Genomic DNA, 23,631 nt, shown 5'->3' on the forward strand with positions numbered 1-23,631 from the left:
TCACAGCATATCACTAGATACTCTCGATATACAGGTAACGTTCTATGAACATAAACCCTATTCCCAGCGCGAGACATCCCTAACCGGACGACCCGTCAATGATGGGTCTATGTTTAACAACCCCCGCTGAGATCCTTATCTCGCAGGGGGTAATTCAAGGTACTCCAGACCAGAGAGTTAATCCCAATTGACCCTTAAATCCCCCTACATTGATGTCAAGCATGGACCGAACCCGACCCGATTAATCTATGCTTGATCATGTGGCGCCATCCGTGGGACATACGAGTTAAAAGGTTTTGATTTAATCTTTTCTCTATATGTCTATTACTCATTTATTTTTTCTATACAGGCATCTGTTACGAAAAGATAAGTGCATTAAATGGCCAACTGTCGACAGCAGCTAGGAACTAAGTGCAAAGCTGGTGCTGGTGAAAACTCGAAGGCGACAGAGATATCATTCCCCACTATCCGAATGTTCAACACTTCCTGTGCGCCCATTGTACTGCAGGGATACTTACCCGAGTCAGGACATGGCGTGAAGTCCCTTCATATGGACAACGACAGTAGCGTTGACATCATGTACGAGCATTGCTTCCGACAGCCGCCCACAATGACGAGGCGAACCATCAAGCCTCCAACCATGGTCGTGTCCGAGTTTTCAGGAGAATCAGCGTGGCCCATTGGAATTCTAGACTTGAGGCTGGAGCTAAGGGACAGCAAGGACAAATTAAAAAACGCACTGAGAGCATAGAATTTTGTGTAGTGCAATCGTATTCTAGAAACAATGCTATACTGGGAAGAATCTCCATTTAAAAATTCGGTGCTATACCATCCACAATCCACGGGATGGTCCGATTTCCAACAGAGCAAGGAGTCGCCACCCTCTAATTAACGCCGCTAGATGCCTTATACGCATCTATTACTGACAAAGGAAGCACTACACCCGTAGAAAAAGGCGCGAATGAATGGTGGGTCGTAGTAAATCCCGAATATCTGGAACAAAAGGTAAATATAGGGGGAGCCTCACTCACGAAACTAAAGAGAAACTGACGAATATACTCATTTCCAATTCCGATGTATTCTGTTGGCGCGATGCCGATATGACCGGAGTACCTCGAGAGATAGCGCAGCATTTCTCCGCGCTAGCACCAATTTGACCCCTATCAAGCAAAAGAAACGACCGATGGGACCAGAAAGAAGTGAGTGGTTGCGTAGCGAAGTTGATAAGCTGGTGAAATCTAACATATTGCACAAAGTTAACTACCAGACATGGGTGGCTATCCCCGTGCTGGTAGCCAAGTCCGATGGAATGTGGCGGCTCTGTATTGATTTTAAAGATATCAACAAAGCTCGCCCCAAGGACAATTATCCGTTGCCAGAGATAGACTGGAAAGTTGAGTTGCTTGCAGGTTTTAGGTTTAAATGTTTCCTAGAAGCCTACAAAGGATATCACCAAATACAAATGACGGAGGAAGACGAAGAGAAGACCGCGTTCCACACAGACCAAGGGATATACTGTTACACCAAAATGCCCTTTGGACTGAAAAATGCGGGTGCTACTTATCAGTGCACCATCGATACAGCGTTCGCTAAAAAAATTGGACGCAACCTTGAGGCGTATGTCGATGACCTTGTCATTAAAAGTAACATCGAGGAGCAATTATTAGCAGATATCCTCGAAACATTTAACACTCTCAGAAGCATCAATATGAAGCTCAAACCTGCTAAGTGTAGCTTTGGAGAAGAAGCGAGAAACTTCTTAGGGGCATATCGTGACTCTGCGTTGAATCAAAGCGAACCCAAAGAAAATAGAAACAATGGAGAAAATGCCCTCTCCTAAAACAAAAAAGAAAGTTCAAAGCCTCAATGGGAAATTAGCCGTATTAAAGCGATTCCTGTCTAAGGCCGAGGAAAGATCGCTCTAGTTCTTCCATACCTTGAAAGACTGTGCTAAAAAGTCAGATTTCAAATGGACTGACGAGGCAGAAAAGGCATTCCAAGAGATGAAGGCGCTCCACAAAGATCTCCCTACATTAACAGCGACTATCGAGGGTGAAACCCTGATACTTTACCTTGCAGTGTCTAAGGAAGCCGTTAGCTCAATCCTAGTTGCCGACCGAGGAGACGCCCAAATGCCAATATATTTCGTCAGCAAAGCATTATCAGGAAGCGAGCTAAACTATCTCCCCATAGAAAAACTCGTATACGCGCTCGTCATCACTTCTCGTCATCTGCGCAGGCACTTCTAGGTGCATCCAATTGCGGTACTCACTGACCAACCTATTCGACAATTGCTTTACAAGTTAGAGATATCAGGAAGACTGACCAAGTGAGCGATAGAGCTGGGCGAACATGAAATCGCGTACTACACCAGAAGCGCTATCAAGGGACAGGTGATGGCTGACTATCTGGCCGAAATAGCCGCTGATATGCCAGTAATCTGCAACCCTGAACAACTCCCCGTGCCTTCTCCCGAGCTGTGGGAACTCTACACTGATAGTACAGCAAGCTCTGAGGGTGCTGGTGCAGGTCTAATCCTTACAGGTCTGCATCAGGAAGAGTACACATACGCGTTGCGGTTCAACTTTAAGGTGACAAACAACGAGGCAGAGTATGAAGCGCTATTGGCTGGAATGCGCATAGCCTGAGAGTTGGGAGTAAAAAAGCTACAAGCCTATGTGGACTCGCAATTAGCCGTTAACCAGATAAATGGCACGTTTGACGCCAATGACAAATCCATGCAATCATACTTGGCTCTAGTCCACTCTCTAGCTGATACATTCATCGACTTCAGGATCAGTCAAATCCCTAGGAGTCAGAACAAGCAGGCAGATGTACTCAGTAAGCTGGCAGCTCTCTCCTTCAACCATCTGAAAAAGAAGATATTAGTGGAGTAAGTTTTCAAGAAATCCATCGAGCCGGAGACAACGATTACATCCGTTGAAGAAGAAGAATCGACTTGGATGACAGACATCATAGAATTCCTGCGGATTGGGTCTTTACCTGAAGGTGAGAAGGAAGCAATGAAGATCAGGGTAAAAGCGCCAAATTACGAACTATGAGGGAAAATTCTATATCGAAAATCTTATCTAGGCGCATCCCTACGCTGCGTGGGACCCAAAGAGGCCGCTACAATTATTGAAGAGATTTACAAGGGATCTTGCTGGTTACATTCTGGGTCGAGGACAGTCACCGAGAGGATTAAACGTCTAGGGTATTATTGGCCCCGAATGTACGCTGACATAGCAGAGAGGATAAGAGCTTACCAAGAATGTCAATTGTACGCACCCGTTAGCAGGGTACCACAACCCCCTATGATACCCATCACGTCACCGTGGCCGTTCTGCAAATGGGCTATAGATATAGTCGGACCCTTCCCAAAGGGCGCATGGAACGCTGAATACCTAGTGGTCGCTATTGACTTCTTTACCAAATGGGTGGAAGCGAAACCCCTGCGCACCTTCATCAGTAACCAGATCAGAGATTTTTTATGGGAAAGCATTGTGTGCAGGTTCGGCATACCTAACGAAATTGTCAACGACAACGGTACACAATTTGAAGGCAACCCCTTCCGCAGCTGGTGTCAGGATTTGAACATCAAACAACGTTTCACTTCCGTCACGCACCCCCAGGCTAATGGCCAATGTGAGGTTACTAATAGAGATGTTGTGCACGCCATCAAATCAAGGTTGGGAATAAAGTGCAGCGGATGGGTGGATGAGTTACCCAAAGTCCTATGGGCACACAAACAACGCACAAGAACAGCACATGAGAGACGACGTTCAGTTTGGTATACGGTTCAGAGGTGGTAATCCCAACAGAAATAACCGTCCCAACGGAAAGAATTATGTCATACAGTGAAGGTGAAAATGGCGAAAGGCTGCGCACTAATCTAAATTATGCGGAGGAGCGCAGGGAAATGGCAGCGATCCACTAAGTCACCAATAAGCAACGCATTGCAAAATATTATGACAAGCGCGTGAGGGCAAGAACTTACAAGGTAGGAGATCTTGTGTGGCGTGACAACTAAGCGAGTAGGGCCCAAAACACTGGAAGTTTGGGCTAAACTGGGAAGGATCTTATAAGGTCATTGGGATCAGTAACACTGGAACTTACAAACTGACAGAGCTTAAGGGAAATCCAATCAAGCGGACCTGGCATGCTACCGCGCTTAAAAAATGCTACTTGTAATATAGAAAATAGGAGAATTGATCACTCACCTACTTTGTCTAGATTTACATGTAATTACTAAACAACGCGCCGTTGTAGGTCGACCGTGTGCTGCGTTACTGTAAAATCATTTTTTTCGATTATATTAAAGCATTAAGTCATTTTCGGTTATGATTTCATGTACCTCTCGGAGCTGAATAGCTCTATGACTTGAACTGCATGCGCACAATACAATACTAGCGCGTTCCTGCCTACTTAAGGGATGACTTTCCCTAACTCCCGCGAGGCAGAAGTCTGTTTGGTGACAGACTAGACTATTTTACCGGAATGCGACAGTCATTGGGTTGACCTAGTTCCACCCGAGTAGACCTAAGGATCTGCAAGTAATGACTATAAACAAAAAAGCGTTGGTCATGCTTGACCACAGCCCCAAACTAAAGTTTGGAAGACTCTTCGACGCGACTACGAGCGCGTGATCCAAATGTGTGTTGAGTGCACATCAACGCACATAAAGATTAGCGATGACACGCCAAGAGTAAAAAAATAATGATGATTATCGATAACAAAGCAATAATACAAGAAATTGATGTACCACAAGTCTACATCACGATAATATATTTTCTATTTTTCAAAAAATACACATGGTACAAAATATTACACGCGTCATAACGCATTATGACATTACAAAGTAAAATTACAATTTAGAATCTACTAAATCTTGCGCCGTCACTCGCGAATCGCGTAACAACTCCTCGAGCCGGGGAATAGGAATGTGGCGTAAGGCTCTGCAAGCCTCCCTAGCAGCTTTGTGCGCTTCAGGAATAAGGCAATCCAGGATAGCTTTAGGAAGAATGGTGGGCACCTGAATATGCTCCTTCACGATGTCCCAAAAGTGGAGGCACTCAACATCCTGTATAGCTTTCAAGGCACTCTCATAGCAATCATTTACGGCATCGCTATTCAAAGAGTGATCCACTATACGAGAAAGACCCACCTTTAACACCCCTAACTCATGAACAGCCGACTTCGCTCGTCGCTCCGATTTAGTGCACTGTGCCATAAGCGCACGAATAGTTTCCTCATGGTCACTATTCTGGCAGTTAGCACAATCTAGTTGTGCCTGTATCTTTTTATTGGCCTGTTGCGCATTTTCAAGCTTGCCACAAAGGTGCATTAAGGTGTCCCTCATTATAGACATTTCGTCACCGGAAGACCCACTGCTCGGCCCGGGGCTCTGGACATTCTTACCTTTAGCAGACCCCGTCGAGTTAGGGCGCTGTTTTTCAACGGAGGAGTCACTATCAACCTGAATGGGGGACGGGAGAGGTTTGTTCACGCCCCCTTCTGCATTACGCCTGCACCCGTCATCTGGGTAGGAATAATGATGATGAGTAACAAGTTTCCCAGTACGAGCGCGCTTCGATGAAGAAGAAGCGGTTGGTCTTTTGCGCTTCTTCGGAGCAGGAGCATCATTATGTGACGGAACAAGTTTCCCACGAGGACATCGCTTAGGTAAATCAGCATATTGCGTCGAAACCCTCTTCTTCTTCCTGCGCGAAGACCCAGAGGCGGAGGCTGCGGTAACGGGGCGCTTAACTGAAAAACCTTTCCACAAAGGCATACGATCCACCACCACAGACGTGGAAGAATAGAATTCAAGGTACTCGGAGAAGGTAATTGTTGTCAACAAAAGATGAAGATGTTAAGGAAGGAGTAAAAGAGAAGAAAGTAAAAAGCTCTGCATACCTTGCAAATGGCGACTGAAGTGAGGATAGTAGTTGGGATCTGGCCAATGCTTAGATATCCCCCTAGCATACAGCACATTGTTTCTATACGCACGTAAGGGAAGCGCGTGACCCACGCACTTGTCCAACATTGACCTTTCGCTTGAACTTAAAGGTGTCCAACATTGACCTTTCGCTTGAACTTAAAGGTGGCGCTGTATTTAAGCTCCGGTCAAAACCATATTGCCAGGAACCCACATTCGAAAAATCTAGAGGAATGAAGGTATCATCCACGAAGAAGAAGCGTTCTTTCCAGTCCGGTGGACATTCCTCTAGTGGTTCACCAGTAAAGCGGACATTGTTGTGAAAAGAGAACCAGCCCGTATCGTGCCGTTCAAAAGAAAATATATTCTTGAACAAGTTCACCGTAGGAATAAAATCATGCGCCTTGCACCACATCTAGATTACAACTAGGCGACAAGCGCTATCAGGGTCTAACAGACCCACACAAATGTTGAAATGAGAAAGCACGCGCAAAATAAAATTTGTGAGGGGAGTGCGCATATTCCCCCGCTCAAAAACTACGCTATATACGGCCACCTTTCCACTAGGAGTTTGGTGACAACGGCTCCCAAAACCGGCAAAACTTTTCTCGAGGCATTTTTTTCATTGGTAAATGCTTGAGCTAGAAGGTGTGCGACTTGCATATTTTGGTTACTGATCATGGCGTGCATTAAGCGCATATCATTAACGGTGACGGCACCGCCATGTTGGGTTTTCCAGTGAAGGGTTTTGGCGATGAGGTGGTGAAGAATGCGCTGAACGTGATTGGTGAAGTTTAAAGCCTTTTTACTTGACCTCCAGGATTCATTCTCGGAGGTGTAGGTGCACCAGAAATCTTGATGATCAATATTGTTAAGGGTGGTGTATCCCCTTTTAAACACAGACCGGTTAACGTGTGCTCTCTTGTACAGTTCTAGATACATTGCAAACTGCTCAAGAGTCAGGTGATACATCTGATTCTGATGGCGAAAATGGATGCATTCATGATTGTTATATTCTTCTTGGTCAACATTTTCTTCAGATCTCCATGTTTTCATGAATTCTGCATACGGCTCCTGGTACACCCATTCATGAATTTCAAACAGCCTTTGCCATGCGCTGTTTACTTTCCTGTGTGCTGTAAAACTCAAAATCTATCTTAGCTCATCGGCCCAACCATATTGCTCCATTATTTTTCAGTTTATGTATCTGTTGGCACCCTTTTGTCGGTTTATCCAATTCCGCATGAACGGTTCGTTATCCGCCGGGTTGTCTTTCCCGCGGAGATAATGGGGCAACTCATACTCTTCTGGTAGATAATTGGCCATCTACAAAAGTCAAGTAATGTAGGTTATGTTCCAAAATAATAAGACTTATAATAATATTTAGAAATGAAAAATGCTTATATTTTTCGAAGAAAAAAAAATTCGAAATGAGGGCTTTAAAATGGCATTTTCCAATTCTCTGTTGTAGTCAATTATAGTCAAAATTACCGCAAACAATATGTAATCTTACTACAAACTTATTTTCAAGCAAAATTCAAAGCGTACCCGTGATTACAATAAATAATGCTAAAAATAATAATTATAGCAAGTTAGTCGTAATAAGCAACTTTGATTAAAGTAGGATGATTTTTAAGCATACAATGATTCTAATGACCATTTTAAATTACCTTAAATATTTTTAATCATCAAACTTTATCTATAACGTCCTTAAGTCAAGGTTTAAGACCATTTTTACCGAAAAATATTCATTTTGCTTAAAACGTACAAAATAAGAAAAGTCAAAGACTAGGCTCAATTTTCATTTATAAGTAAATGATATCTTCATTTAGGCTAATTTTCGAGCGATCCTAAGTTTTAAAAAAACGTTTTAACTATTGGAATAACCCTAAGCCTAATTTAGTGTAGTTTTACCAAAACTTCAATTTTCAAGCAAACAAGTCTAAATTATTCCAAAACTAGTTTCTAAGCACTCTAGATGAATCACTAAGCCTAAATGAGCTAGCAAAACATCAAGTTCCCAAAAATTTCACCAATTTCTAGCCTAAAACCTAAACTAACGAATCAAAAGCTAAAAGTGAACCAAAATGCTTCAATCGAACCTAAAAACTAACACATATCAATCACATTATCTAACTAACATATAAGAATCCAAAATTGGGCATAATACACAATATTTCTCAAAAGTCAAAAATTTGACTCCGAATAAAACTCGAATTTTAACCGTGAAAGAGTACATTTTATGCAAAATTGATGATGGAAGCGCGTTTAGGAGGTACGAGAGATGTGGATTAGAGCTTTGAATCGTGAAAATTGGTAAAGAAATGGTGGTGGTGGTGTGCTCACTCGTCGGCCGAAGGAGGAAGAAGGGAAGGAGAAATGAAAAAAGAGAGAGGAAAGAAAAGAGGAGGAGAAGAAAAGGAGAAGAAAATTTGGCCCGTGTGACTCACGGGCTTATTTTCCCAACCAGACTCGCGAATTTTTATATTTTGAAAATTTTAAAATTTTCACTAGATTAATAAAAGAAAAATGAAATTTTACTTCGGATCTTAATCCGGTTATTTTTATTAATTAAACTAAAATATAAAAGAAAACGACAAATGGACGGAGTAAAAAAAATTTATTTTATTAAAAACATAAATTACACAGGTTCCACAACTAAGTTCCAAAAATGACGCGGAAAAAAAGATAAGTTTAAAGCTTCCTTGACCATCCAGAGTAAATCATCGGAGTGTACTGAAAATATTTCAAAATTACTTAACATTTTATGCTCACGCTTTTGTAAATCTCCGATGTCGTCCATAAGTTTAACCAAAGCCCTTCTAACTTTTTTAATGTTTGAAATTCCATCCCTAGGTCCAGTATCTCGATAATTAAGCTCGAAAAGAAGTCTAGACACTGTGTCTTGAAATAAAAGATCTTCCGTGCAGTCAGGATCACCGATAGTAAATTTAAAGTTTTCAGATATTTCTCGAATGATCTTTCTTTTCGGAGTTGTAAATGGAAATTTTGACATAGTGAGGATTTGTACGAGTTCAGAATATATTTTCTTTCTTTTTGTGAAGAAATTCTGATGTATTCTTTCCTTGGTTGAATTCGGAAAAACTTCAATTAATCTTTTGATGAGAGATGAGGCTGGATCAAAGTAAAAGAAATCTCGATCTCCATATTTTGAAATAGGGTTGAGTTTTTTTGCTTTCAATCCAAAATTCTAATTCATAAATCATTGTGGCGACATAACGGTTGATATGAATTTGAGAAAATTCCTTATCACTGATGTGAGGTAGAAAACTGACGAATGATTCTAAATCGAATTTGAAATCAATTTTTGCATCCCGATACTTGACTAAAATATCATCCCTACATTCTTTTAATAGTTTGTGAAGAGAACGAACTTTTATCTTATCAATGTGTCGTTTCTCTTTTGGATTAAATTCAAACAAGTCTGGATAATTGAAAATAGTTGGATATTCTATCTGTATTTCATCTTCCATAATCAAGAGTTCGTTAAGACTGAGCCTCCCTTTTGGATCATGAAGAGGGTCGAATCCTGGTTCATTTGAGTAAAAATTTTCTAAAATCAATGAAATCTCTAAGTCGGATGAAGTCAGCCGGCTCCTTGGACTACAAGGATCAAGAACTAATTCTTGATGAGATTCATCAGGGTCTAGATTTTTTTTGGTTTTATAAAGGAAAACTTCTTCGATTTCCGAAGTTGTGGGAGAACAACTGCCTTTCGCACTCTCTTCGTAGTCGGTTAAGTTTAAACTGGAATCTACAGAAATCAATACCATAATTAATATTTTGTTTTTATAGTTTAAAAAAGGGTTTACTTATAATGGCGACTTTAAATCCTATACTGACAAACTCCCTGTTTGTTAATCATGTGTGTTTCTTGTCAATTTATCTTGGAAACAAGTGGCCAGGCCGACAACGGAGAGGCAGGATCCTTTTGGTTCCAATATAATTGGAGACTGTTCGGAAAATCCAACAACCAAGTCCGTGTATAATTGTCTTTCTTAGACACCACTCAAGAATCTCAGATATCTTGATAGAATCAATGGTTACCTTAACAGACAGAAATAAGTCCCCGGCAGCGGCGCTAAAAACTTACTTCTACTTATGATATGGCCAAAACAGACGGTTTTATTTGTGCGGTGTCGTTAGGCCGCGACACGTCAGAATTAGCTACCAAAAGAGAGTAATGGTTTAATTATTTATATTTAGCTAGGGTTTCCTAGCTATAACTCACCTACTTGTCTTCCTTTTAACGAGTAAGCGGTAAATATAACTCAGGTTCGTATTTTTGTATGTTTGCTCAATAATGTGGGACAAAAGTGCCTATATAGTTAACCCTAGTGACAAGAGGTGATAGATTAAGATTAACTACTATAACTTTAATATAACTATAAAGATAAAGATAGTTAGGTATGGAGAATATAATTCTGATGGGGAACTATCGCAAGAGTTTAACTTCCTAGAATAAACACTAAACCTCAATCAACTAGGCTATGAACCTAACTGATTTGTCACTAAGAGTTTAGGCCTTGAAGATTCTGGCTAAGACGGATATTCCAACTCCCAACGTTAACCTTAGAGGATTTAAACGACCTTATGGATAGAATCCTAGGTACATGAACAAAGTGGTATATCCTTAAAGGAAAGTCTCATATTTTCTTAATCCTAGTTAGTCTGACTAAAGCAATATTCCACCACTTAATACTATGCTATGTCTCAACATTAACAGATGTGCAATCTTAGATATTCTAAGGTACTGCTAATTGGATTAGAGGTCTCTCCTTTGCGATCACTTACTTAACCCCGGATCATCTTACAAAATCTCAAGAACGTTGCTTTTGACGCGAATCATGATTCTGAGCAAGACAGTGTTCACTGAACTCTATAATGCCTACTCTAATCACAACCTAAATGGGCAGCTCTTCTTTGACAAATAAATGGTTATTCGTACGTAGGTACTATATCCCTATTGTGACGTTAAGCACACATAACTACTTACCTTGTATCCTAGGGTTGATCAGGTCCTAATACTAGGTTATAGCCATGTGAGTAAGCGAAAAGGGTGATCCGTAAATTAAACTTCTAAACCGTCAAAGTTTTAGCATAACAATAGCATAAGGTTCAGATAAAGTATTCAACACATAATAAACATTTGTAACAGATAGATAGGCATGCAAAGTGAAAGCAACTTGAAATAACAAGATAACTTTATTAAGGAAAGCGTTCACCGTTTACAGATGAGATCTGGACCATTACAAGTGCTGACATCCTCTATACTGCGGCGTTCACCTCCGGGTACTTAATTTCCCGCTCGGAGGTGAGAAGGCCTTGAAAGCTCTAGTGAGAGAAAGTGTATTGTAGTGAGAGAGTGAGGAGAGGTGTGTTGAAATTGGATGACAAAAGCCCTTTAAATAAAAGTGAAAATGGCCTGAAAACGACTGGCAGGCTATTTGGCAAGCCGTTTGGCAGGCCGTTTGGTGAGGCCGTTTGCCAGGCCAGCCCGTTTGACATGCCCGTTTGATCTGGACGTATGACAGGTCATTTGCCATACTGGTAAGCCATTTTGCAAGCCGTTTGGCAAGCCATTTGGCTTGCTGATTTGCTGGATCGTAACTTAATTTTTTGTCTTTCACCGTTTTCGCTCTAGAATCTTCGTTTTAGCTCCGATTCTCTTGATTCTTTTTGCATCGTCTTTGTAATTACTTTATCTGCAAATTTAACCAAAAAACGATTATTTTTCCGATATCAAGGTGAAACCTTCACCTAAGCTGAAAGTTTACAATCCGCTCATTCCATATCCGAAAGCTATTCAATCCGAGCAGTCGAAGGACACTGTTTGTAAGTCTATTAATACTAATGAAAATATTTGTGTGCGTGTACCTTTGCCTGATGTTCTTGCAGGTATGCCCAATTATGGGAAATTTTTGAATAATTTAATGGCGAAGAAGGGTGAGCATAAGCAGGGATCCTCCGCGTTTCTTGAAGCGATATGTGCTGCTATTTTGAAGAAGAGTGATATGCCACCAAAGTTAGGTGATCCCGGTCCATTCATAGTGCCCTGTAGGATTGATGACTCTGGAATTTTTAAGTGTTTAACTAATTCAGGTGCGAGTATCAATTTTATGCCGTTATCTGTTTATTCACGTTTGGGTTTGAATGAGCTTAAGTCGACTAAAATTGGAGTTAGATTAGTTAACCAGACAGTTAGTAAACCCAAAAGGATTGCTGAAAATTTGGTGGTTAAAATAAGTGAATTAGAGTTTCCAGCGGATTTTGTGGTTGTTGATATGCCGGAGGATAAGGTTGTACCCATTATTTTAGGTTGATCATTTTTAGAAACTGCAGGTGCATTAACTGACTGGAGAACTTGTAAATTAATTTTGAGGGATAGAGGTAAAACTTTAAGTTTTCAAACCAAGTTTAGAGTTAAACCACCACCCACACCCATTGATTCTGTGAATGTGTTGACTAGTAAAATGGATAATGTTAAAACTGAGACTAGTAGAAAGCCTAAGTGTGGGGGTGGAGTTGTTAAAGAAAAACACATGGTTTAACTGCCCGATGATAGCGTTGTTGATAAGTCTATGATAACGTTATTCGGGCGGGTTAAGAAAGCTATGAGTGAGAAAGATGAGCGGTTAAGACTCTGGTTAGTTTCTAATTTATCGGAGAAAGAGAAAGAAAAGTTAAGAGAGTTGACTAGGGAGTCAAGAGCAGCTAATGATTGGTTAATAAGCATGATAGGTAATGGTATTGGAAAGTGTGGTTCCCATGGTTTGAAGGAGGGAACCCACCATCCGGGCATTAGTTGAGAAGGAGGTGGAGTCTAGTGCAAGACTCGTTAATAAACTTGCACAGTGTATATCCTTGTATAACTTGTATATTGCATGTGTTTTAAAACTAAAAAAACCTAAAAAATTGAAATACCCAAAAAAAAAAAATTTCTTTTTGTGTTTTGTTCTTTTGTAATCATTACAGGTACCATTATGTGATGAAAATCGAGGAATGACTGTCAGTGCAGAGCCGTCTATCACTCCGTTTCACGATTATATTGCTCTACATCCGGTTATGTTTTTCTCTTTCACTCTATTGTCCTCTTGAATTTATATTTGATTTATCTGATTTCATGTAAATGAGAGCATTACATGATTTTAAGTGTGGGGGGAGAGATATAAATTCTCTTGGATGTAGTACACTTGGCTTGGAGTCTTATTTTTGAATATTTTTGACTAATTATTGAAAAATTGAGAATTTTTAAATTTTTGACTCATTCAAAAGGCTAGTGTAGTTGTTTTTATGAAGCAAATGTTATCACTATTGTAAGTTAAATTGTGCATGTACCTCAATGGTTATTTGTGTTTTGTATTTTCTTTTGCGTGAGTGTATGTAATAAGGAAGTAATGTCTTCCAGGATTTAAAAAAAAAAATCCAAATTGTAGGATGATTCAAGTCCATCCTTAAAGGAAGTTAAGTCTTTCGAATACCCGTCTTACTTGGTGTAGGAGACTTTCTAATCTACATCATTTCATACTGACATTGGTTAATTCATCATATCACGATGTGTTACACCGATGTATCATACGGTGGGAAGAGGAGCCTTGAGTTTCACAATGTGCTATCTTCTTTAGGAAGAGCAATGGCTTCATGCTAATGTTGCTAGACAACACACACCATGGCCAAAAGCCATGGTAACCTTTAAAATACGGGAATGTAGTATTTGTTTCCTACATTTTCTTAAAACTAGCATAAAAGCTAGATGCGTGGGAAGTGGGGTCCAAGGACCTTAAATTACAAGTTATGCTTGTTTCAAAAGACCATTGCTTGAAAGTAAAGTCTTTCAGGTTTTTGTGCAATAAACCCTCTGAAAAAATTACACCCAAGGTAGTTCGCTTCAGTGCAACTACCCATGCAGCTGTCCCATAATTGGGAAGGCATGTATGTACACATGCTTTTGAGCCAAATCATGGAATTGATGGACCTCTTAATTAGCCACGTGGGGCACTAATTCCACGAACCTCCGTCAACACTTTCGCCCTACTATGAGAGAAACCATAGAGTTGTGATAGAAAGCTTGATGAGTGCCGGTCATCCTGTGCCCGGATTGACCATAAAGATAGGGTAACCAGTCCCCTACGCTTTGGCGCACCCACCTTAACCTAGATTTTGGAATTGACGGTTATATTTGGAATTGACGATTATTGGTGTTTTGGGGGCATGGAGGTGAAAGAGGGATAGCCAATACGGGTTGATTAGAGGAGCATATTTTTGGAGGCGTACACTTGATGAATGGTAATTTTTATGATGCTTAAAGTTGTACTCATTTTGGTTATACTTTATGATTTTCAAGGTGACTATAATTCATGATACATATTGATTGATACCTTGAACTTATTTTGGTGAAATTGAGTAAATTGTTAACAATATTGAGGGTGATTTTGATTGGTAATTTGTTGAGTCAATGGCTATTCCGTGAATCCTACATAATCGGTCAAAGTCAAGGAGGTCAACTTTTGAAATATGAAAAGTATTTACTTGATGATTGATGTTTTGATGACCTTTTAGAAGATGTAGTTGACTTTGACTGGGGGAATGATTGTGTTGGGTAGACTTAGGCTTGAACAGGTGTTTGATATGGCCGAAACAGACGGTTTTGTTTATGCGGTGTCGTTAGGCCGCAAGGCATCAGAATCAACCACCAACAAGGGGTAATGGTTTTAAATTTATATTTAGTGGGGCCTAAATCTTACTACTCCTTATTATGAGTAAGGGAAGTATGACCTAGAGTCGTATTTTTAAGATATCAGTAGAATCGAACCTATATCTAAAACTTAAGATAATTCTAAGGTGCAGGAGTAGTGGTTTATTACCTAATTTTGGGTTTTCTAATTTATAAGATAAAGTAAAGTAAATACGATAAAATTTGTAATTCAGATAAGGCTAAAACAAGTGCATGCTATGACTTCGTCAGTTACTTTGCCGAGATTATAGAATGCTGGCTCATGGATAGGCAGTGACCTTGTATTCATTACACTAGTCCTAAACGCCCCTGTCAGAAGACATGTCACTGGGTAATGCGATAGGCTTGAAGATTCTAAATAGACAGCAACGTCTCTTACCCCCGACGCCCGTGCAGTCTGACTACAGGCATACACGTTCAGACGGCTCATCCAATTGAGCGACTCGGTTGGGTGACGTATTAACATTCCACAATGGTCTAAACTTTCTTAAGCATAATGGGATACATGGTTTTCCATATTCGAGAGACGTGATGTGCCTCGATGCTTTCATTAATGATTGGTTTTAAAAGATAGTTAGGCCCTTAATAAGAGTTCAGCCATAAAGAACACCATGGCCAAGTCTAGTGACTTCCATGAACACGTTCAGTTATCATAACGGTCCAATCCTTTATGTGTTCAAACAAACAGTTCCTTAATTAACCAAGAATCCCTCAAGCAGGGTACAATGCTTGAGATCGCGTTATGGTGAAGCGTACTAGTCAGCACTAACCGTGTTTTATGGCCTTACTTAGCAGAGGTACAGCTTACAACAACCGTTGTGCTTCAGCGTGCACGTACGAAGTTTATATGCTTGGTGACTACACTAGCATGTTCTAGGACCGACAATGTACTAGGGGTCTATTTAGATGTTTCACTATGAAAGAGTCCTCAGTTGGAGTCCAAGGCTCGGTGGACTTACTACAACCGGTGTGCCTCAGTCAAACTCACGTTGTATCCGATAGACTTCTCTTACCAAGGGGTGACACAGATAGTGTACTATGAATTGGGGTTCGTGACTTCCCAATAATAGGGCCAATAACTACGTTCTATTAGTTGGAAAACCGATTGAGTTCAAAGTATAATCGGAAAGGATTTTGACAACATACACAAGTAATAATATAATTTCAGCATTATAACTGACTACATCATAACATACACTAAAGATAACTACTTGCTAATCATTGCAACAGTATCACAAAGCATAATAATGAAAGACATTATATAAAGACAGAGGATAGAAGTACCAGTAGATTAAACGAGTTCTGAATACAAAAGTGACAACTTCAACCTCCAGATCGCTCCTAATACAATCTTCGGCGTTCTTCTCCGGGTACTAGGTTTCCCGCACGAAGTTGAAAGCCTTGAGAGTATGACTAATATTGTACAAGAGAGAGAAAGAAGTGAATTGAAATGTGTGTTGGAATGAATGGCAAAGACCCTTTAAATAAGCTTGAAATTCGCCTACAACCGGCTGGCAGGCCGTTTGGCAGGCCATTTGCAGGGGCCATTTGGCAGGTCGTATGAAATTTGCCTGCAAATGGCTGGCAGGCCGTTTAACATGCCCGTTTGATCTGGGCGTGTGGCAGACCATTTGCAAGCCAGACAGGCCGTTTGGCAGCCCGTTTGGCTTGCTGATTTACTGGATCATAACTTGATTTCTTGTCTTTCACTGTTTTCGCTCTAGAATCTTCGTTTTAGCTCCGATTTACTTGATTCTTCTTTCAACATCTTCGAAATCAACTGTTTTTCAATTTTAACCGATGAAGCGGGTATTTTGGCAATAAAGTTTGGAACTTTATTGTTTTTGGGCCTTAATACCGGGGTGAAAACGTGACTTTTTAGCCGATATCAGTGTTGAATGTTGATGGTTTTGATTGAAGACTTGAGCCTTGTACTAATTTTGTGAAGACTACATGATATGGAGTTAATGATTTTTGAAGACGATATCAGTATGTTCTTGATTCTATTACTTTTGAAGAATTGTTCAAGTTTGTTTATCTTTGTTTGAGTTATTATTATTTGAAGATACACTTGCTTCAGGACAAGCAAGGTTCAAGTGTGGGGGATTTTGATATTGCTCCATTCATACATATTTTTACTCGCAATATCGGTTAGTTTCTATTGAGTTTTGGTTAATAATTGAGGAATTGGTGAAAGAAATGTTAATGTTTGAGTCGAAACATTCCTATGAAATGGTTAGAAGAGTTATATGGTTTTTGAAGTTATTTGGTTAAAAGTTCTGCTGTTTTAAAGAAAAAAACATGAGCTGAAACGGAGTACCAAGTAAAGACTTAAAACAGAAAAAATATTGGTCGAATAAGTGCATCTCACTGACGCGATTCACCTTAATGCGGTTGCGAGTTTGACCTTTTCTCATGATAAAAGTCTCACGTTGGCAATACGTTAATAGAACTTCAGAAATAGGAACAAGGCAATCTCGCGGTCGCAATTTAGTGTGATGCAGCCGCGATTGAGATGAAGGCTCGCTACCGCGATTCCTCTAATGCGGTCACGAGATTTAGCAGCCGACTCAGATTTTTGGATTAGTATAAATACTCGTTTTTAACCCTTTTTAGGGTATGCAGTTTTTGTTTTATGAATATTTTAGCTAGGGTTACGAATTTTTGAGCTTTCTAAGGTATTTTGGAGCATCTAAATACTAGGATTTCAATTGCTAATCATTGGTAAACTCTTGTCTTTTATTTTAATCTTTACAATGGTTGATTATTGTTTATCTCTTTGCTTTTGTGCTTTGATTATCATTATGAGTAGCTAAATTCTTAGTATTTGCTTAGATGATTGAACCTAGGTGAAGGATTGTTTGATCTTTTATATGTATTGATAATTATTTTGGATTGTGATTCTTAATTACTCCCATTAATTGATCCCATTGATTACTAGTTTGTTGGTTGATGTAACGAGAGTTACTAGATCAATTAATTTATCTAGGTTATTGAGAAATAAATAGATAAGTTGAATTACATACGGGAGTCCGGTGTAATTAGATTAGTAATTAATCCCATCAATTGAGTAGGTAATTGCGAAGCCTAAATAGGGACACCGATTTACCCTTTCACTGTATCATAATCTTGAGTAGTTAATATTAATTGATTGTGTTCTTCAGAAGCGTATGGGAGACCAACGTCAAAAACTGACACTTTCATGATAGAATTAGTATCTAAGTGAGGGACACCAGCTTATCTTACTAATTGATTAATGAACTTAGTTAACGAGAGTTATACTTAGGGATTTAATTACATTGTTCTTAATAAAAGCAATCCGAAACCTAGGGAAATGAATCTAAGTGAATACCCCTTTATCTATTGAATTCGTATTTTTTTCTTTGTTTTAATTAGTTTTAAATCAAAACCACATTTTACAACTTAAATCTTTAGAATAATTGTTAGTCTTTTTAATCCTAAACTCTGCTCCCTGTGAACGAATTCGTAAGTATATTACAATAAGATTAGGTGTGTTTTACACATATCACCCTGTAATTCTGGGAATTCCTGCAAAAACTCAGACTGGACATCCACAGTGGGTTTTAACATCGATGATACATCTAGCCGTATTCAAAAATGACCGACCCAAAATAAGTGAAATCCGTTCTTCCACTTCCATATCCAACACCACCAAATTGGCCGAGAAAACCAATGACCCGGTCTTAACTAGCATATTCTCTATGATTCTGTGAGGAAATTTAATAGAGCGGTTAGCTAGCTGAATAGCCATACGAGTGGGTTTTAACTCCCCAGGTCTAGCTTAAGATAAATAGTTTAAGGTATTCAATTTATGCTAGCCCCCAAATCCGCCAATGCCCTCATACAATCTAAGTTACCAAGTAAACAAGGCATGGTGAAACTTCCAGGATCCTCAAGCTTCTCGGGAAGCTTGTTTGCAACCACCGCTGAGCATGCGACATTCAACTTTACTGAAGACACGTTCTCCAGCTTCCTGTTAATGAGCAAATCCTTAAGAAATCTTGCATAGTTTGGCATACCTGCAATCACATCAATAAAAGGCATATTTATGTTAACTTTTTTAATCAAGTCCATGAACTTGGACTTTTCGGCCTCCAGCTTCTCCAGTCTCTGCTTCCTCGGAAATGGGAGCGGTGGTTGATACTCTTTAACTACCGGTTTATCAGCAACAGTTTTCGGTGCCTTTACAACTTTCTCAATCACCTATTCCGACTCCTTTTCCCCCTCTGGTTCACTAACAACAACCGGCTCACTATCCTTAGCTAACGGAACCCGCAAATCATACTCATCGGGCTTCCTCGGTGGATCATATGCTAAACCACTTCGGGTGGTGATAGCATTAATGTGCCCATTCTTCGGGTTAGTATCGGTGTTACTCGGTAACTCTCGGGGTTTCCTCTCATTCCGCTGATTAGCAAACTGACCAATTTGTTTCTTTAAATTTTGAATAGCATCTTGTTGATTTTGAAACATTTGATCATTCTTCTCATTGGTTTGATTAACAGTAGTAACAAGCTGAGTTTGAGATACCACAAGCTTTTCTATCATAGCTTCAAGATTAGACTTTTTCTCTTCAGCTTAGGGCTTTTGGAAATACCCCAGAGCCTGCTGCTGAAAACCACCACTAGAACTTGGCTGGAACCTCGAACCCTGATTACCTTGAGGATTATAAGGATTATTGAAATTTCTGTTAAACTGGACCCGTCCTTGAAACTGATTGTTGTTCTGTTGACTAATAAAAGCAATCTCTTCTTTCTGATACATAGTCAAACCCGCATCACAATCTTTACCCAAATGAAAACCACCACAGAATTCACAACCAACCATCATCTCGTGGATGTCTTTGTCCACCTTTTCTAAGTGTCTTCCAAACTTGTCTAATTCAGCATTAATAGAAGCAAAATCATCGAATGCACCGGCGACTGCAACTGAAGAAGAAGAACGACCCAAATCATTATCATCATGCCACTCATGAGAGTACTCAGCTTGCTTCTCAATTATCTCATACGCCTCCTCTTCGGATTTGTTCATGAGAATACCTCCTGCTGCTTGATCAATATTAATACGAGTATTGATGGTACATCCCTTATAAAATATTTGTACCTTGGCAAAAGTATCTAACCCGTGTTGAGGACAAGATCACAACAATCGACTGAAGCGATTCCAAGCATCATAAAGAGTCTCGTTAGGCTTTTGACGAAACTGAGAAATTTCCTATTGAAGGTGAGTAGCTTTGGATGCAGGAAAGTATTTGCTCAAGAACTTTTCCATCAAAGTATTCAAATCCTTGATCTTCCTCTCAGGTAAACTGTCTAACCAAACTCTAGCTTCACCTTTTAAAGACCATGGGAAAAGCTTCAAGTAAATGACATGATCGCGGACATTACTAAACTTAAACAACCCACAAATCTGCAGAAAAATACGAATATGCTCGTTAGCATCCTATTGTGGTTCCCCTCCAAACTGACATTTCGTCGCAATCATACTGATAATGGAGCCTTTGATCTCAATATAATGCCTAACTTCTGGAACTCTGATAGCGTGACCCTGGCCTACTCGGGAGGCCTTCATATTTTCCGCCATACTCTGACCTTGTTGAGCCATTTGATGAGCTACTGGAAGCTCAGGTATAACTGGAAGCTCAGGTACAATTCGAGTATTAAGTACCACTGGTGGGGGTTGAATGTGGCGAACCGACAAAATTGTCATTGACGGCGCCGCTAACTTAGGTCCCGTTACGTGGTCGTAGTCCCTATATGAGACTCGTTTGACCAAAATTACGTCGCTTTCATTTGAAAAGTACAAGACTTGCAAAGTTTAGTTTGCCAAACGGATTGACTACAAGTTTAAGTTTACAAAAGTATAATGTATAAATGAAATAAACTTGCGACATAATGTAAGTTGAAAATCACGGTTGCTATAAATAGCGTAAGTCTGTAGACAAAAGTTTGAATCCAAAGGTGCTATCACTAGCGTATGTATGTATGTATGCTTGACTCCAAGCACGAAATCAAAGTGTATGCATGTATGCTTGACTCCAAGCAAGTATGAGTGTACGCGGAAGCATGTAACAAATAGCCAAGTATGAACCTGAGAAACATATAGAAAACTGTCAACGAAAAACATTGGTGAAATCATAGGTGTTTTAGTAAACGTTGTATTTGAACCACAAGATTTAATATAAGATGATTATCAAAATCATTTGCATTCCAAAGTTTTTATTTGTATCACGGGTACCAAATTATCAAACTTAACTATTTTGCACCCTTTGCGTAGTGTTAGAACATACATTAGACCCAAAAATATATTTCATCCGCTAACGGTAGTGAACCGTCCGAATGAGGCTCGTCAAGCCCATGTGATCACATAATATAAGTTCACGTTTACACCCTGCAAGTGTAACTAATGATAATTGAATTGAGGCTTTTTGTTCAAACCCGTACGTGGAATGTTCGTTTTCGTACTTGTGTTCAAAGTGTAAAAGTATGTAGTATAAAACCGTATATGTTTCTCATCCTATGATTTAAAAGTATAAAAGTTGTTGAAAGATGGGACTATGATCTCACCTCGAGTGCAAGAGTATAAAAGTACTTCACAAAGTAAACGTGTGCATGAAATTTGCTTAGCCTTGACCTAAACAATTAAGTTGTATCAATACCGGGTAAGACACAAACAAGGTCGGTCGAAATGTGTTCAATTAGTCCTATGGCTCGTTACGACTCGAATAGTATAGCATGTGAATCACGTTGTCAAGTTTCATGCAAGAATCAAGTATAAAAGAAGATTAGAACGATTGCATAAACGTTTGGTTAAGTTTAACTAAAAGTCAAACTCGGTCAAGTCAAAGCCAACAAAAAAGTCAACACGTTCGGGTCGGGTCCCGAACTATTTTTTTGTGCTAATTATTCATATATAAGCATGTTAGAACAAGTTACATGTGAATCGGAGGTCCATAGTATAGCAAACATTTTGCGTGAAATTAAAAAGTGAAACATATTCTGGAACAAGGCATATGCCGCGCCGCGGCCAGAGGTGTCGCGCCGCGCCACTTGGCGTGGCCTGATGCCTGGTCAGTTTCAAAAGTTCAAGTCTTGATCCAAATTCATTTTAGCACAAAATACAAACCGTAAACACTTAGAATGCGTATCTTATATCGTTGGAAAGCTCTTTTGACAAGGAATACAACTAACTACCTTTCACCAAGCAAAAACATCAATTACAATAACCGAAATCTCATCAAGTGATCAATAAAGGTTTATTTTCAAAGTTTCAAGTTCATCAAATGCATTTTAAGTTTCGGGAATCCAATTTACACATATGATATGCCGTTTTGAAGGTAATGAAACATACATTACAACTAAACACTTACTAATAACATTTCATGGCATTCGAAACATCAAAAGCTCGTTTTAAGTCTATCAAACCCTAACCAAAATCCACAAAAATCAATATTCATGTTTTTGAAGTTTTCTTAATCAACCTACGCATCAAAACGAAGCTAGTGATACTAGTAACACAATTAAAACATGAACTTTAACAATTTAACAACATTAACTCATCCAAAATCAAAGATTAAGCAAACTCATTTTCAAATGTTCAAACTAGTGACTCAAAACAACAAATCGAGCAAACAAATCATATATTCATGTTATACACGAGCCATAGACACTAACTAATACCATTTCAAGTATATAAAACGAATTTAGAGAAATTTAGTGTTTTAGAAATGTTACCCAAACGAGATGAAATTGGTACCAAAATGTAGAGGATGAAGAGAGGATCACAAATATGTAATTTGTTTTGATATTTGCTTCTTGATTCGGATTTAGATGATGATTTTGTGAAGATGGGTGTTTGAGTTCAAAAATGGATGAGAGAAAAGGAGGTAGAAGAAGAAGTGAAAAATGAATGGATGAGATGGTGGGAGGTGGTTGACTTAGTCAACCACTAGTCACCTTTTTGATTAAATGGCAAAACTAGTCCCTCGAGTTTGTAGTCGGGTGCGAGAATTTACCGAACGAATATTTTAAAAACGCTCGAGTAAACGAGTGATGTTATAATTAAGTAACGGGAATATTATGAACGTTAGTCAACGGAAACTACGAATTTAAATAACGAAAGGTATTATTTAAAAAAAAGATAGTGTTAAAAATAAATTTAACGAAAAAACGCGGGATGTTACATTGAATAACCGGTGATTCCTGAGTTTCAAACACAATCGAATCGGTAAAACTGTCCAAATTAATCACAGGGTTGTTAGTTGATGGTGCAGTGGGAATATTAGTTTCTGAATCCAGTGTGTCAGACTCAGATGACTCGTCCGTATGACGATTCCAAAATACTCTTTCTGGTTCCGGATAAGGTAAATATAACTCTGCATTTGACGAACGAATATCTAGCATAAACTAACTATAAACTGCAAAATCACAACTAACAACTGATTAAACGCACCGATTCAAGCAAGAATAGACTAAGAATAAAAATAAAGTAACAAACTAAGACTAAACTAAGAACAATTAGATAACAATCTTAATTTTCAACTCAACTTTCCCCGGCAGCGGCGCCAAAAACTTGATGTGTAAAATTGTGTCTATAATTTATAATGGAAAATACCGGTTTAAATATTACTACACACTAACGGGCAGTGTACCCGATCGTGCGATAGTATAAAGTTGGTAAATCCGAAATCGTTCCAAGGACAGTTTAAAAGTGAGAATTAAGATTGCAACTAATGGAAATAAACTAAGTTAATCTATTAAAATTGAAAGTACGAGATAGTGGGTTTTGTGGCTATTTAACGATTAGCCAAATCAAGATTTGATCGAAAGTAAGAATAATATTTTTGAGTTTTAGATTTATAAAAATTAAAATAAGAAAGCAATTAAGATAGTTTTGATATCAAATGGACTGAAAATAC

At 39.1% G+C, this 23,631-nt stretch overlaps 1 protein-coding gene and 1 non-coding gene across 2 annotated transcripts; both read left to right on the forward strand.

The window, feature by feature from the left end:
- The first annotated feature begins 8,262 nt into the window (after positions 1–8,262).
- Positions 8,263–12,282, forward strand: LOC139842046 (uncharacterized). The gene is made up of 2 exons (XM_071832223.1): positions 8,263–8,379; positions 11,707–12,282. Exons 1-2 carry the CDS (start codon positions 8,263–8,265, stop codon positions 12,280–12,282), a joined length of 693 nt encoding a protein of 230 aa, XP_071688324.1.
- A 7,551-nt stretch (positions 12,283–19,833) lies between these two features.
- On the forward strand, positions 19,834–19,939 carry LOC139845806 (small nucleolar RNA R71). The gene has a single exon (XR_011758562.1). It is a non-coding gene; the product is annotated as a small nucleolar RNA R71 (small nucleolar RNA).
- The last annotated feature ends 3,692 nt before the right edge of the window (positions 19,940–23,631 follow it).

Source organism: Rutidosis leptorrhynchoides, chromosome 4 (assembly GCF_046630445.1).
Source record: "Rutidosis leptorrhynchoides isolate AG116_Rl617_1_P2 chromosome 4, CSIRO_AGI_Rlap_v1, whole genome shotgun sequence".
NCBI classification, from domain to species: Eukaryota; Viridiplantae; Streptophyta; class Magnoliopsida; order Asterales; family Asteraceae; genus Rutidosis; species Rutidosis leptorrhynchoides.